The sequence below is a fragment of the Dasypus novemcinctus genome, chromosome 24 (genome assembly GCF_030445035.2).
Source record: "Dasypus novemcinctus isolate mDasNov1 chromosome 24, mDasNov1.1.hap2, whole genome shotgun sequence".
Classification (NCBI taxonomy): Eukaryota; Metazoa; Chordata; class Mammalia; order Cingulata; family Dasypodidae; genus Dasypus; species Dasypus novemcinctus.
The window spans coordinates 57,589,323-57,606,328 of NC_080696.1; the positions used below are offsets into that span (position 1 = coordinate 57,589,323).

Sequence of the window (17,006 nt, forward strand, 5' to 3'; positions counted from 1 at the left end):
GTTTTCTACTATTCTTAATAGTTTGAGTAGGGATTTTATGTTACTTGGTATTATAAGTTCCCTAAGAGTCAGTCGTTTTCACTTACTGTTTATTTCACAGCCACTGTACTAAGTGTCGGCATGCACTATCTCACGCCGTACCCACAACTACTTCACAAGGTGACTCATACTATCCCCTCTGTATTGGGAGGAAACTGAGTAGTAACCTGACTTGCTGTTTCCTTGGGTGTGGAAAGGGTAAGAGGCCAGGCTGCTTCTTGGAGCATGGTAGGCCCAGAGAATCTGACTTAATTGCTTTGCAATGACACTAACTTAAATATTTTGCCATCACACCATCTTTCCTTGAGCTTCTTCCAAGATGGAGTAGATAAGAATGGCAAAACAACCAAACCGTCCTTCTCTCTGTGTGGGAAGGCTGGGAATCATACGAGGCAATTGGCTTTCCCAGTTTTGCCTCCGTGTTTTGGTTTCTCTTCATTAAACTTGACCACTCTCTAGAAGTTAATCAACAGACATGCTCCTACAAGCTGTTTTGGCCCAAGCTCCTGGTTAGGCAATCAAAGAAAGGGCCTAGCTAGAGACTGTAGAACCCCAGGTCCTGGAGCTCCCCCATGTGGTCAGATTTAAAGTAAAACGTGTCTCAAAGAGAATAAATCACGCCTGGAATGAGCTCATTCAATAGCAATCTTTAGCAGAAATGGAGCTGGGGGCCATTTTGTCAAGATGTGCTCATCTGGGGAAAAAAAAAAAAGGAAGCTATCTTCATGGATTCCATTTCCACGTAATGAAATGCAACAAAGGAGACAGTTGAGTTGTAGGTATACAGTTTAAATTCATATATCCAGAAAACAGTTCTAAGCTGTGAAGTGTAATATTATTATCCTTACTTGTGTGGAATTGGATGGATTGCTACTTCTGCTTTGGTAATCTAAAGGCCTTGAGGGGGTCAAATGAGTGGCTTTCTAGGGGAGGGGAGACAAAGGTGAAAGGGTTAAACCCTCAGAACAATTTAGGCAAAGGGTTGGATCCTGCCTGGCATTCAGGAGTTAAAGATCTGAATTACAAATGTACAGAATTTGCTTCGAAGTGAGTAATTTCTTTTCTTCCTAACAGAGCCAGTAATTTCCAGTGAGCCAGTGTCACTTTATTTTCACTGATAGAGTGAACAAAATCTTGACCACGGAGGTGCCTAATTCTACTCACCGTGCAAATTGCCTTTTAGGCTTAAGAAGGGGCTTGGGGAGGGTGGTGAAAGCCGACTCCCATACCCTTACATTCTGCGAAGCATGCTCCCCAGTCCTCCCTGGTTTGCAACTTGGGTGAGTTTAATAACGGGAAAAATTTTCCTTTCCTTCTCTCTAAGGGAGTTAGTGTAGCTGACTTTATTTTTTAAGGCATAAGATCAGTTTAGAGCTATATAAGGCAGTAAATGGGATTATCAGGTACAGACTATAAATTTGCTCCCTTCCAGGCACTTTGCGAAGGAGCCAGCAGGACATAGAGTCTGGTTTCTTGGAATCAAATTTGAGAGGACCCCAGTGCAGCTGCACTGTTTGCAAACAAGGAAAATCCAGTTTCTGTATGTGTGCGCATCCATCTCTGAAGATTTGTTTAAAGAACAGGGCAGTAAAACAAAACACAAGAACATTACTTTCTCTTTTCCTTCCCATTTTAGCATTTATTTAGATATGTGTCCCCTCTCCCAAGATGCTGATTCCTTGAGGGACAGCAAGCTCCGGCTACTGGGGACACCTACACTTTGAATGAATTCTGTCATGGCTATCATTCAAAAAATCACCGCCAGCTGGAAAGCACAAGATTGTTTTCCTCCTGTGGCCATTTCAGCTCAATTGCTCAATTCTTGAAAGACCACTTCTTGACATTGGAGAACAGACGCTTCCCTGTGCATCTAAAGAGAAGTAAACAAGTAATTAAGTAATTAAAATAAAATAATAAAAAGGCACCTTTGCACCTTCCGATGTCTTAATAATTTCTCTGTTTGAGGGCTTTTTCTTTTTTAAGGTTTTCTGTGTACAAGTTTGCTTCGCTTCTTTCCCTCCTTTTTTCTGCCCAAGCATCATTTCTGGGCTCCACATTTTGAGGAACTTTGGTTCCTCTGTACATCATGCCAAAAAAAAAACTTTTCCTGAGCTCACTTGGGGAGTCCCCTTTTCACAAGTAATTCAGCATGAGGGTGTGGAAATTAGTATTTATTTAAAATGCATCAGGAGTGAGCTCTCAAAGATAAGAGTTTTAACTTGCTCTTAGGCTACAACTGGATTTAGAATCCCCCAAATAAGCAACTTTTTGAGTTCCCTCTAGCATAAATGTTCTTGCCTTTTAAAAAAAAGAAGCAACCAATTTCATTAAAAGATTGTTCTCTTTTTTTGGCCCAGAAGAATGGGAAACAGTTACAGAAACTGTTGGCATTCTTTGAGGAGAGAATCTCTGCAAAGAACCTCACCTCCACCCCCACCCGCGTCCCCTGCATTAGTGACAGAACTTCTCTTTCTCTTCATCTGTTTCTCCTTTCTGGCCATCAGGGCAAAAAGGGCCCATGATCAGCAAGATGAAACTTGCAAAAGATATTGTCACCTCTCTCAATTAACCAGGAGCTCACCAAAGGCTGTAATAGCCAACTCCCCTGTGGAGACAAAAGAAAGTCACTGCTCTAGTTTTCTTGCATTGTCCCGTGGTCTTACTACGATGGCGATGGTGATGGTGGAGGGGATGTCACCCCCCCACCAAGAGTTTCTCCAAAGGCTTTTGTTCTGATTTGTGCCAAGTTAAGCATTCTGACATGAAGTGGCATGAGACAGTTCTCAGCTGGGTTGACAACAGATATGTGTAACCTCTGGCTGCAGCGTCCCGGGGTCTGAAGACGCTAACCCAGCAGCAAGGAAAAGCCCTCTGGAGTTGAATTCAGCCTGTCCAAGGTGGGAGCTAGCAGGCCGCTGCAGCAAATGGCCCCTAAATCTAGGTCTCTGAATTTTTTTTTCTGAACACATGTTCAGAAAATGCCTTTTTGCAGAATCGTGGTTTTATTGCCTAAGGTACAGCCTTGTCCCTATCCTCTCTGCCTGGGGGAGTCTATAGTCACTGTTAACTTCACGGCAGTGCATTATGGATTGCACATGTGATGGGTTTGTATGAGCCTGTGAATATGTGGGGATCTGTGTTTAGTGACACAGGTGTACTTGGATATGTGTTAATATGAGTGTGTGCATGCACGTGCGTATTTTGGTTTGTATGTAATATAATATATAAGTTTGAATGTGTGCATATATGGGAATAAATAGATATCTGAATATACGTGTGGAGTGGGCATGACCATTGCACCCAGCTCCCAGCTGCTGTCGGTGTTGGCTGCTAAGGGATCCCAGCTGCCCTGTGCTGCTCAGCTCAGTGACGCCGCTGGCCCAGGAGGTTGCGTCCCACCCCTCTCCCAGGGTGGCCGGGACTGACCAACGGAGGTACCAAAGGCCAGTCCTCTTGCCTCAAGGTGACCCAAGCACCCCAGAGCCACCTGCGGGATGAGCCCCAGGCTTGACCAGTGCCCCTTTGGGACTTCTCCTGCCTGCTCCTCTGGCCTCACTGCCTTGCTCCGGGGAGCCTCCCTCAGTGTATTGCATCCACCCAAAACCCTGCCTCAGGCTCGGCTTTAGAGAACCCGGCCTAACAGTGCTTTTATAGCTGTGTGTGTGTGAGCACCTGCCGTGCGCCTGCCTGGGAACATGCAAACATTCACGTAGACACGGGTGTGTGCCTTCAGACACGGAGGTTGAGGAGGATTGGGGAGAGAAGAAAAGATGGGGGACGGGCACTGCTTGTAGCCTGTGGCAGGTAAAGGCACCTTGGACATAAGAGTAGAAGAGACCTGCTTTAAAGGTGGAAAATTACGATACTGTAGAAGGAAAGGTATATATATATTTTTATTAAATCAGAAAAAGATACAGTACTTAGATGACTACCAGTCGATCATATGCTACTTTGAACTACATATAATAGATTCATGCTCCTATTTATTCCTCTGTACAAGTATTAAAAAAAACTCAGGTATTTGAATGATCTGTAATTTTTATTAACAGGGGTTCTGGGGAGGGTTTTATCAGCACATCCTGAAATGTTAAGAAATTATAGACAGACTCGAGAGAAGTGTCAGAACAGACGCAGCCCGCCCCTCGGCTTTGTTAGTGATACGGGATGCAGGATACAAACGGAAACCTGGTCGCCCCCTGGTGTTGCTAAATAAACGCACAATTCTGCTTATTTCTTGATTGGATGTTGTAAACCTCGCCCTTGTCACTAAGCCTCCAGAAAGCAATTGCTTTCCCAAATCATTTCAAGTCCTCTCCAGTCAATCTCTTCCCTCTCATCAATAACTTTCAAGGACCCTATTTGAATAACAACTCGCATTCATTCCTTTTTCATACCCCGCACATTCCAGTCCAGGAAATTGGCAACCTCCCAACACGCTCTTCCTCTTTGAACCTTGAACCTAAAACAAATGGAATTTAGTCTCCCCTCTTCAGGCTAAGAGGTGAGTTCCTATTTACCACAAAGCTTAATTCCTTCTGCAGGTATCTTTATGCTGAAATCTATTTGTCAGTGCCAGTTTTTATAACTTAGCCAGAACACTTTCGTCTATCCCTTCCCTCACCTTTTTGGAAACCATCAACTCTTCTGACCCAACTAGTTAACCTGCTAAACCATCTTTACAGTTAATTTACCAGGAAAGACTGGACCAGAGACTTAAATAATACACCTCAATATACAACAGCTCAGGCTTAATTTGTCGGCAGATTTTCATTTGACGGCCATAGGAAGAAAAAAATATGTACACGGAGTGGGGCTGGGAGGACATGGAGTAGGGGAAGACATCTTGATGGCAGGAGAACTTGGTAGGAACTGTGGTGATTTGTTTACTTGGATTTGCCAACTGGTCCGATGGATATGGGGTCTGTTTGCACTTGAGCGTCCAACATCCGCTTTGGTCCCTGGAGAGAAACATAAAGAAGTTACATCCTGTTGAAGATCTGTAAAATCATCAGCAACACCAGCCATTTATCGAGCACCTATTCTGTGCCAGGTGCTGTGCTAAGTACAGGAAAGTATAGGATAGTATAGAATAGTATATGATTCTCATTGGAGCCAGACTGCTGTAATTTGAATACAGGGTTGCCACTTCTTCTCTGTGTGACTTTGGGCAAGTTGCTTAATTCTTTGTGCCTTAATTTTACCATTGGTAAAATGGGGATTCACAGGGTGGTTGTAAAGATTAAGTGTGAGTATGCTTGAAGTGCTTAGAACAGTATTTGGCACATAGTAAGTGCTCTATACAAGAGTTATTATTGCAGGGACGGGGTTTAGCTCAGTGCTTGAGCACCTGCTTCACATGTATGACGTCCCGGGGTTCACTCCCCAGTACCTCCTAAAAACTAAAAATTGAAAAAAAAACGAGTTACTATTTTTAGTCATGGTGGTAGGATTCATGAATTCATTCAGTTGTTCATTCAACAACACATCGTGTGTACGTACTATACGTAGTCACTGTGTTTGGCTTTGCGAATATAACGATGACCGAGATCCCAAGGATTATTAAAAGCCCGGGCTCAGGGTCAGCCACAGCGGGCTTGAGGACTGACTCCAGCCCACTCACATTTCGTGGCCTCTGATCAGTTAGTCGCCCCAACGAGGCTGTTGCCTCCTCTGTGTGGTCTAAGAGCTGTGACTGCACCTATGAGGTTGACCCCTTAATCACTCTCATGTCACACGGGGGACACCAAAGCCCAGCGAGCTGGCCTTACACCAGTCCCATTTTCTGCTGCTAAGTGGCAGGGCCAGAATTCCAGCCCTGCTTTGCCTGAACCCTGAGCTAGTCTCCTCTGTGCTAGGTAATTACAACTATTCTGTTTGCTTCACAGTATAATGACTTGATGCTATGATTAGACCACAGACTCTTCAAGACATGGGCAGAGTCTTATGAATCTCTGCACCTTTACAACCTAGTGCAGGGGCTGAGTAAATAACAATCACTATTCTTTCCTGACAAACTAAAATGTGCCAGGCTTGGTCCTAAGGACATTATGCCTGATCTCAGTTCATCTTCACACTAACCCTGTGAAGTCAGCACTATTTGTCCCATTGACCCATTGATCTGGTACCTGGAACTCAGGAAAGTGATTTGTCTAAATCACACAGCCACCACTAAATGTTGGAGCTGGCTTGGTTTGAATCCCAGAACAAGCTTCTTCTAGGTTTCTAGGGCAGGACTCAGGCTGGTCATGGGTAAAACATATCTTCCTGCCCCTGCGTAGCCCTGTGTGCCTTCACACTTTCTTCTGTGCTCACAGCCCCCTCCCTTCCCTGCCAGCTCTCCTGTGTCAAAGCTGATTCTCCCCAGATTCTTTTCCTTTAGGGTCCCCTGGCCTTGGCTCATGGCTGGTCAAGCCCATCAAACATGGTTGCTATAAGGCCACCCCTGAGCTCAGGTTAACTTTTCGATGGACTTTATTTGACAAGCAGATTTTTCTTTTAATTTAAAAAAATTTTGATTTTAATTATTTATCAGAGAAAAAATGCTGATATATAACATTAGTTATTTTCACATAACAATCTGCATTTTTGTTCTTTTTCCTTGAAAAATAGGAAGATCCCGCCATATTGGGTTCACAGTCCTGCGAGGCAACGCCCCCGTTAGATGGGGTGCTTGTTCTGCTTGTTGCTGCAGACCCCACCCAGCCCATTGCCATTGCCCCTCCTCTCTGGCCCCAGGAGGCTTGAACTTTGGCGATCACTGTCATAAATGTGACCTTTGTCGTGCCTTGTATAGCAGGATGGCACATCTCAGTTGACTACATCAAGCCAAATTCACCAGCCCAGTGAAGTGGATGGAGATTATTAACCCTACTTTACAGATGCAGAAACTGAGGCCTGAAAGGCTACAGCCCAGAACTAACTTGAATAGGGATGGCCTGGCCACCCTGATTTGGGTTCTGGAGCTCAGCAGACCTGCTCTCCCAGACACCATCCTGCTCTCCGGCCACTCTCCCAGGCCTGGTCCCAAGCTCCCTGCCGTGGCGGAGCTGATGGTCCCAAGCCTCGGTTCTGCCCAAGCCAAGTGGAGACAGTGCAAAGATGAGAGGAAGGGGCTTCTGGGGGTCCGGCCCGAGTAAAGAGCTGGTCTGCCTTCTCCTTCCATGGTCTCCGTTTGGTCATCTGTAAGCCTGCAGACTGGGCTGCCCCAAAACCCAGAACAGAATCCTGGGACTTCAGAAGGGCATCTCAGGGCCCCGGGCACGTGGAGAGGTGAGGGGGTATCAAGCAGGTGGTGCCTGGGTGGGTGGAGGACCCCCCACTTCCCCTCTAATCAGAGTAGCTTCACTTGGATGGGGTTATATCTAACCATTCTGTGGATTTTTTTTTTTTTTTTTTTTTAGTGAAACAAATCTCTCTGCTCATCAGCCACGTGTTTGAAAATATTTGAACTTCGTGAGTCCTAAGCAGGTGGCTGTTAGAATCCAGCATGAGGGAAGTCGAGGGCAAAGAGAACTGAGCAAACAGGAAGCCACAGAGAGGGCAAAGGTCATGTGGCTTGACTGGCTTGAGGCCGAGGTGGTGAGGGCGGTGGGGGACTGCCAGCATTCCCCTCCCAGAAAGGGGGCTCAGGCAGCCTGGAGGAATAGGTCCAGCTGGGAAGTCTTCATGGCATGATCTTTAGAAAGTTCTAGAAAAGCTCTCTCCCCCTTCCTTCACCAGTTTTACCCGTCTCCTGAAAATGGAAAGATGGCAGGATTTGGGGTCAAGGAGACCTGGACCCAACCCTGCCTCTGTTTCTTAGGAGCTGTGGGACATGCAGCAAGGAGCCTCACTTCTTTAGGGCCTAGTTTCCTTATATGTGAAGTGGGGAATAAGAATTTCTACCTTGAAAGGATGTGACAATAATTGCAAGGCATCATGTATGTAAGAGAGTGTGGCTCCATAGGAGGGACTTGGTCAATATTTCATAATTACTGTCTTAAACCCATTCACTTCTCATCATTGAGCCCTGACCAAACTGCCATCGGCTCTCCTGGCTAACGCTGGAAATTTATTAACTGGTTGTTGTCTTCTGCTCTTGCCCTTCTAGAACCATTTCTCCATTACAGTAGCCAAAGAAATCTTTAAAAACTACCAACCAGGGTGCATCACTTCCTTACTTATTACTATTTATTCTTATTTTTTCTTAATACCATTTAATAGCTTCCGGCTTATGTAGGATTATGCCTAAACTCTTTGCACACCTGTTGTGCAACATCTGGTACCAGTCCATAGCTCCAGCCTTGCCTCCTTCCACTTTCCCCCTTGCTCACTACCTTCCCGCAACTAGGGCTTCTTTCACTTCTTCAGACACCCTAAGCTCACCCCCACCACAGGACCTTTGCATATGTGGTTCTGTCCTGGAATACAGAGCCCTGCTCTTTTCCTGTCTGGTGCCATTTAGCTTCCTGACCTAACTCACATACCTTCTCCTCAGAGATGCTTTATGGATCCACCAAATCAAAGAAGCAGACATTCTCTCCCTCCTCCACCCTCTAGCCCCACATAGCAAGACAAACTTTATAATGTTATCTGGTTTATTTCCTTCAGTGACTTCACATGCTTCCATTTTTCCCAAGTATCTACTATTTAATTTCATGCTTCCAGCTAGAATATGAGCCCCTGAAGGCAGGGGCCTGGTCTCATGTGTTCACCGAGTATATCCCCAGCATCCTGCTCAGGGGCCAGCTTTTCTATAAAGGGCTATATAGTAAATATTTTTGGATTTGTGAGCCATGGGGGTCTCTGCTACTACCGTGAAAATCAGCCTTAGGTAAACATAAATGGGCGTGACTGTGTCCCCATAAAACCTTACTTACAAAAACAGGCAGTGGGCTGGATTTGGCCACAGGTTGTAGTTTATTGATCCCCTAATCTAGCTCAGTGCCAGGCATCTACAAGGCATTCTACAAATCAAGATTCATCTGAGCTTTTCCACATCATCATCCTTTTCTAGCCTTCCCACCGATTGCAGAGACTGGCTTCTAGTAAAATAATTGAAAATCACAATGGAAATCATCCCCTGTGGGTTATTCATTTTAAACAAATGATCCTCTAAGAATAAATCACAGGCATGGGGAAAAAAAACACACCAACAGCCCTAAAAGAAACCCAACTATTTCCCCGAAAATCTTTTCTGGTGCTTTTGCAACTTGCTACTCAAAGTGTGGCCCACAGGCTAATACCTTTGGGTTCACCTGCAGCTCATTAGAAATGCAGAATCCCAGGCCTCATTTGACCTGCTGTGTCAGGACAAGTTCTCTGGGTGATGCATGTGTGCAGTAAATTTTGAGAAGCCCTCCTGGGAGGACGAAGGTACTTCCCTTAATGCTGAAGTAAACACTCTGACATGTGCCGGCCGCTGTAGGAACAAACTGCCCTTCTTGGTTGATAACAACATCTGGACACCCTCACATTGATGAAACTGCTGCAAGAACTTCACGATTAGTTTGAGGTTTATGCCATGTCAGAGGGAAGAAATCCACTAAGAAACAATAACATCTCGTGGGATAGAAGAGAAAAACCATGAGTGTGCTCAGCTAGGCACATCATAAATATTTGTGGAAGAAGGAGGAAAGCAGTTATGGAGGGAAGAAGGAAGAAATTTCAACTGTGTCAGCATGTCAATCAGATCAGGACAAGGAGCTGCTCAGAAATCACCTTCTGGGTCTCTGGTAGTCAGAACTGAGAGCACTAATCGAGCTGGGAGTGTGAGCTTTCTGGAACACCACCCTCTCATGGCAGGCGATGGTTCCCCCAGAACTTTGGGCAGAAAAATTGCACAGTTGGGTTGGAAATGCCTGAAGAAAATGTGAGGAGGGTTTGTATTCCTCTACAAGCAATTGGAACTGAGAGTGGAGACAAAACTTCCAACAAAGCCACCCCGGGTGGTGACGAATGGGCGATGGCTTTTGTTCCAGGAGACCCAGCCACGAGCCTCCTTGCACAGTGGGCGGCCCCTCCTCAACGCACCATTTGTGCCTGCAGTTAAGTTTCCAGGCAGAAGCTCCAAGTGGCAGCCCAAGCTCAATCACTTACTGGGCAATACTGGACACTTCTCTGCAATATGATGCTTAGAATCATAGCGTTGAGGTGAGGGAAAAATGAAAGTGCGTCAGCTGATTGTACCCCTCGGTTCATCCCTGTGTGTTACGTTTCACAGCTCCAGGGGGCACCCTGGACACTGCGGTCCAAGTGAATGGCACCTCCAGCAATACAGCACGGGGGCACCCACTGGACTTGTGCGTTCCCCGGCACGGCACAGCCACCCCTGCTCTGTCTCACTGCTTGTGTGCGTTTACGTCAGGTGGCGCGTGCTCATTTATTCTCTCTCTTCTCCAGCCACTACTCCCATTCCTCTCCTTCCACTGGAATCACGCTTACATAGTTTTGTTGCTGCTTCTTTCCTTGTGCGTGCGTATTCTCACAAAATATGAGCTGTTGTTGGTGTGACTGCATTTTTAGGCTACCTAAATGGTACAGGGTTAAGAGCTCTTTTTCCCCTGGGTGTTATACTGTAAATATGTTTGTTTAATTTTCTTATTGGCATTTATAGATCTGTGTGTCTATGTCAACATATAAAATATTTTAAAAATTGAAACTTCAACCGCAAATAAAAGTGTTTTTAAAGTATGGAAGGAATTAGCTATGGAAGGAATTAGTATCAATGGAGCCCCTTAACAACTTTGTTCCAAGAGCTAACACACTTATCTCAAACCACTTCGTCAACCAGCCAGCTAACTGGTGATCAATCTTTGTTCACCTTGCTTTTCTGATGACCCATCCATTTCCTTCTTTGCCTCTTAAAACAGCTCCTTTGCCCGAAGAGCTGGAGAGAACTAGAAGGTCTTCAGGATAGGGCTTCACATTTTTAAACAGCCTTATATCTTAGCCTTTAACCCCATCTCGAATTGAGGTTCTACACAGACTTGTGGACACAGAGACTCATGCACTTAGGGTGACTTTCACCAGGAAACTTTAAACTTGTGTCCCATTACCTGATGCCACATCATAGACTGTAGACTATGTACAAGGTGGACTGGGTTGGTTTAGCTTCGCCCCTGTTGGGGTGTTTGTGGTTAATTCAGATCCAAAGTAGCTAGCTGCAGTTTGCATTCCAGCGTGGTTAATGAGCATCCAGAAGATTCTAATCGGAAGCCTGGACTCCAGTAGTAATGACCATACACTATATCTTTATCTCTGCTCAACCCCAGAGGGTTTGTTAACTAACATAATGGATAAGAAATGATTTTTATTTGGTGAAATTAGTGATATTCAAGATACGTAGGTTGCCTAGAATTACTGAACAGGATCTTCGGCCTTTATAAGAAGGGGTCCAGGAATCGGGCAACGGTAGTCTAAACTCTCTGGAATGGCTCAGGACAGGCCTGCCTGTGGTCAGTCTCTGAGTCTGACTAAAAGTTTAGCTAAAACTTGTAACTAGCATATGGTCACATCTGTCTTGAGCACATTTGTGTGCCAGGTGCTTACTGGAGTACCTAATAGGACCGGGACCACTGAGCAACTGCTTTGGTGTCACTAGAATAGAAGCTCCACAAGAGCAGGGAGGTTTGTCTGTTTTATTCTCTGATGTATCCTGTGGTGGTTTTAAAATACATCCACAAATTCTTTGGTATTCTTTCCTTCAAAAAACACAACTCCCCTTGACTGCTGGCAAGACTTTGCGACTCTAACAAATAGATGGTGGTGGAAGTGGTGGGTCGGCCCTTTGAGACGAGGCCTTGTGATTTCCTCCTTGCTCTCTTAGATCACTCGCTCTGGGGGAACCAGTGACCAAGTCATGAGGACCCTTAAGCAGTTCTCTGGAAAAATTCAGGTAGGAAGAACGGTGGCTTCCTGCCATTGGCCCCATCTGTGCGCCATTTTGGAAATAGACTCTTCAGCCCCGGTTCAGCCTTCAGATGTCAGCATCCCCTGCTGGCATCCTGGCTGTAACCTCACAAGAGACCCTGTGACAGAGCCACCCAGCTAAGTGGCTCCCAGATTCCTGACCCTCAGAAACTGTGAGGAAATAAATGTTTTAAGGCATTAAGTTTGGGGGTAATTTGTTATGCTGTAAGAGATAACTAATACACACCCCAAATGCCTGGAACAATACCTCGCTTATAGCAAGTGCTAAGTAAATGTTTGTTGGATGAATGAATGCTCAGTTGCTAATTCAATTTTTAATGGGTGGCAAACTTTGGCCTGGGATTTATTTTCATCAGATTCTTCCCACATCAGGGTAAATCAGTGCTTCTTGAGTGTATCACCTGGGGATGTTTTTATCATGCAGATTTTTATTCAGTAGGTTTGCTGTGGGACCTGAGATTCTGCATTTCTAATAAGCTCCCCAGAGATGCTTCTCTGGGGACCATACTTGGGGTTGGTGAATTATATATATAGCACTTGCCAACTTCTACCTATTGGAAATCACCAATATCTACCAATAAAATGGAATTATTATAAATAATCAAATAGGTTTAGATCAGTTTACTTTACTTAATCACTCCACTTCTACTGCAACATGAAGATTAACCCCGATTCACTGACCCCAATGCTGGTGCCAATGTTATTTCCCAGGAGGTATCCATAGGTCCTAAGTATGCCTCACTTATTTCTCCTCTTATTTTATGCTCAATTACTTTGCTTATAACATGAGTAATGACCCTTCATAATTTCCTTCTCGTTTGCCAAGATTTACATTGTCCAAAATACAATTAAATATTTACTAGTGTCATATTGAACTCCACCCATCCATCCATCCAACAAATATTTGTTGAGTGTCTACTACTATGTTCCAAATACCGGGACAGACACTGTCACTGCCCTCCGAAAACTAATAGTTCAAGGGAGTAGACAAAGAAGAAACAAATGAGACACAAGGAGTGCAAAAGGTTAATTGTTTAATGTCTGGCTCCCACTTACCCACTGGGCTGTGAACTCCAGGAGGAAAGGAATTATGTTCTAGTAATTTCTGTATGAGATAACTCTCTTGTTTAAAACATGTTGAGGCTCCCTTTGGCCATAAGAGGGTATCCATGTCCCTTACCACCTCCATTCCTGCCAACCTCTCCCCAGTCTTCGTATTCTGTATTCCAACTAGACTGAGCTCTCTTCAGCTCCATGCCATCCCCGCATCCCACCTTAGCACCTGCTTTTCTCACTGCCTGGAACAAGCTGTTTTCAGCCCTCCCATCGTCTCTTCCATCGGCTAATTTGAGGTCTCACCTTAGAGGCAGCTTCCTCCGAGAAACCCTCCTTGATGCTCCTTTCAAACCCCAGGCCAAGCCAGGTCCCTCCTCCGGGTCCCTTCGCACCCCTCCTTCAGCCCTGCTAGCTCTTACTACACTTGGCATCCCCAGCGCCAACAATACAGGACTTCACTGTGGGCTCTGCCAGGGCACCGGCCACATCTGCCCTGCTCTCTGTGCCCACACAGCATCTGGCACCCAGTACCTGCTCCATAAAAATGTGTTTGACCAACGTCCAGCCAGCCTCCCCTCCAGCCTGTCCCTGCTGCGTTGAGAAACACACCCCTTTCCCAGAGCCTAGAGAAAAAGAAGGAAAAAGCCACTCACCAGGCCTTTGAAGAAGCCCCCGAGAGACTGCCGCCGCTTCTCGGGTCTCTTTTGGGACTTGTCCCCGTTCTGCAGCGAGTTCAGCTCCACCCCAGCCTGCTCCGCGCACTGGGCCGGTTCTTTGGCCTCTTGCTTATTGCTTTTCTGCTTGCCCGTCTCCGCTGCCGACTTCTTGTCCTTGGAGGAGCCGTCTTTGCCCTTTGGGCCCACCCCTGCCGCTTCGGGCTCTGGTGGCGGGACAGCCTTCTCTGTTGATTCCGATGTCTATGGTAATTTCAAACAAAGTGCATTTTTAATGGCTGCAAGAGAGTTCTCAATGGGAGGTGAATGCATAGGTGAAAACAGAGATGATCAAGTGAGTTTTTGTGAGTTCTTGGTGAAATGAAAGAAAAAAAGGAAAAATGCATAACCACATCATGGTACAAGGCCATCTATTTATTTATTTATCTATTTATTTATGGGATAATTAATTAAGTCTGTGTTTTCCCAGCAAAAATTCTTTCCACCTTCTTCTGGCACTAGAATCTGGATTTTCCTAGGTTTTCCTTGCCAGTTTGGGTAAACTAATTCCGCACCTGGGAATTAGGGCATGTGACTCAGCCTGACCAATCAGGGCACTCCTGGTTGCTATGATTCACCCAGGGTAGACAACCATAGATAAAACTGAGCTCATCTTAGAACTTTGCTAAAATGATCAAGAGCAAGGCCTGCTCCTTTCTGTTGGATTTGCAGCTGCGAAGATATAAACCTGGACCTTCCAGAGCCACCACCACTTCCAGGGAAAACCTGCCAGAATGGAAAGCCACCACAGAGGAAAGCAGAACTGAGAGATGGAGAGAGAGAGGGAGAAAGACATCGGGGACTGATAGCCTCCTGTGTGCCCCTGGGTCTAACTGTTCCTGAAGTCCTTTCATGCTTAAGCCTTAGAAAACCTTAGAGAGGGCTTCTCCCACTTGCAACCAAATATGACCCTTTTCTTGGGGATGCCTCTTCTTTGCTTCATGATTGCATCTACCTTAGTTTTTGGTGTATAATATTCTTTTGTGTCATGAAATGATGGTAAAAGAGGACAACTGTTTTATTTTTACACACATCCTTCCATTCCAGAATGAAACATTTGTGACCCTACCTGGTTCTTACAATTTGGAGGGGTGAAGCTATAAAATGCCTAGTTCTGGAATATGCTGGGTTAAATAAGAGATTAAAAAAGAAAATCTGCCAGGAATTCTTTTCTCATAATTTACTTAAACGGGGAGGCTTATGGGGGCTTATAGAGAGATGATGTAAAAATGTAAAGGAGGCTAAGGGCAAGAAAAATCACAAAGGGTTCTTATTTCCCTAGTTGTGAAAGCAGAAGATATTTCTCTAGTATCAGAAAATCACCAGTGCCAACGGCATTGCCTTTGAGCTGGGCGAGATGTGCCTTTGAGGTGCCCTTGCCACAGAGGCTGTGGCGAGCTGGATACCGCAGGCCCTGTCAATGGGACAACGGCTACTTAAACACAGGTAGGAATGCAGCTCTTCCACTTGTGCAGCAGAAACTTGAGGTTGAATTTAATTTTAAATGCAAAATATCTCAATTTTTATATGTCGACTCCAAAAGTGTTAAAGCCCCATTCAGGCCAAATAACCACCACAACAGTGGCATGAGTGGGCCACTTTTGATTTATAAAGTTTATCTGTCCCCACCACTAAGAGGTCTAAGCCAAAGCTGCAGTTTTGATTGAGAAGGCAATGCCCTGAGAACTCTTTTGCATCCTTAGAAAGAAGACAACAAACAGATGAGGCGCCCAAGTCCCATGGCGGGCCTCCACAGGTTGTCCTTGGAAAAATAAGCCTCAGACGTCCAGCAGACCTTGAGGAGCTGTTCACCAACCATGTGTTCTGAATATTTTCGTCAGAGCCAGTGTTGTAGCAAGAGCCATACCCCAGGACAGCAGGTAGCCAAGAGCAGACACTCGTCTTGGAAGGACACAAGGCTCTTTGGAAAGGCCAGAAACCAGGGAGCCCTGCCCGTTCAAATCTTGTGCACTGATTTTGTTCCCTGGGAGATTTTAAGATATAGCCAGAGTGGCTAAAAGTTCAGTGTCCGGAGTCAGAGGGACCTGGATTGAGTCTTGCTCTGGGACCTGGAAGAAATTGTTTGATCTCTTGGTCTCCTCTATCTGTATGGGAGTAATAAAAGTGATTACATCTCATGGAGTTGGTGAGAGGATTAGATGAGCTAATAACTGAAGCCCATTTAGCAGTGCCTGGCCCGTAAAGCGCCAAACCCAGCGTGAGAAACCTCGTGATGCCCAGGATTGAGGGAGGTTCTGGTACATGGGACTTCCGGTCTTAAAATCAGGGAAGCGCCTGGCAAATGGGGACCAGTTGTTCACCCTCGTTGAACATTACTAGCACCTGTTCTTTTTAAAGAGAGATTGTGTGGACCCAAGTTCCAGTTTTATCTCCTCAACACAGTGCCTGGCATGGAGGAGGCACTTAGTGAACGGTCCAAGATCGTGCGAGAGTCCCCTGTGATCCTTCAGTTTGTCTCCCACCCTCTTCCCCTGGGCTTTTGCTCCGGCAACTCAGCCTTCTTCCCTTCCTTGAGCAAGCTTGTTCCTGCTTTAGGATGTCACATTTGCTCTTCCTTCTGGCAGCTATGCCCTGCCCCCAGGGCTTCAGATGCTGGTTGCTTCTTTTCTATCAAGTCTCAGCTCAAATGCCACCCCCTTGGAAGTGCAGTCCCTGGCTCCCAGTCTAAAGAAGCCCCAGACCCCTCTCTGGGTAACACTGCTTTATTGTCTTTTCATTTGTCATCATCTTGGTGATTACCTTTGCTCATTGAAAAATGTATTGTCTGTCTCCTGCCAGTAGGAGCGTGTCCCAGAATAAGTCTTTGTTGCTTCTTCGGGGGCTTTATTCCCAGCACCTCCCATAGCCCTGACACATAGTAGGTCTCAGTCAAAATGTTTCTCAAATAATTTCCTTGGCAAATCATCATGGGGTGGGAAGCACCCACAAACCAACAGTTCTCATTGCACATGGATTTTTTTTCAGGAGGGGTGCTTTCAGCAGGCCATGTCCATTTACCCCATGGTCACCACATCCCTAATAGGCTCACTTTTTTTTTCATGGCTTAGTAACTAATTTCTGAAGGCAATCATTGGCTGGCTCCTTATCTTTAGAGTAGGCCAGGAAGCTAAACTGTATAATGATGAATCTGTCACCAAATACTGAAGATGTAGAACCCCTGAGGTTTGACTTTGTCTCAAAATTCATGACAAAAATTGTTCCCATCTGCATCGTCTGAGTGTACCTTCTCCTGGAACCCAGCAGCACTGGCAGGACGTTGGTGGACAA

At 45.5% G+C, this 17,006-nt stretch overlaps 1 protein-coding gene across 8 annotated transcripts in view; it reads right to left on the bottom strand.

Annotated features, from left to right (window-relative positions):
• Window positions 1-3,913: 3,913 nt before the first annotated feature.
• Window positions 3,914-17,006, bottom strand: part of BCAS1 (brain enriched myelin associated protein 1) — a 111,419-nt gene continuing 98,326 nt past the window's right edge. For all 8 annotated transcript variants that reach the window (XM_071211796.1, XM_023590028.3, XM_058287249.2 and 5 more), the window contains 2 exons: window positions 13,659-13,922; window positions 3,914-4,997 (listed from right to left, as the gene is read on the bottom strand). In XM_071211796.1, coding sequence (XP_071067897.1) covers window positions 4,923-4,997; window positions 13,659-13,922 — 339 coding nt within the window. In that variant the 3' untranslated portion in view covers window positions 3,914-4,922. The remainder of the gene's footprint in view (window positions 4,998-13,658; window positions 13,923-17,006) is intronic.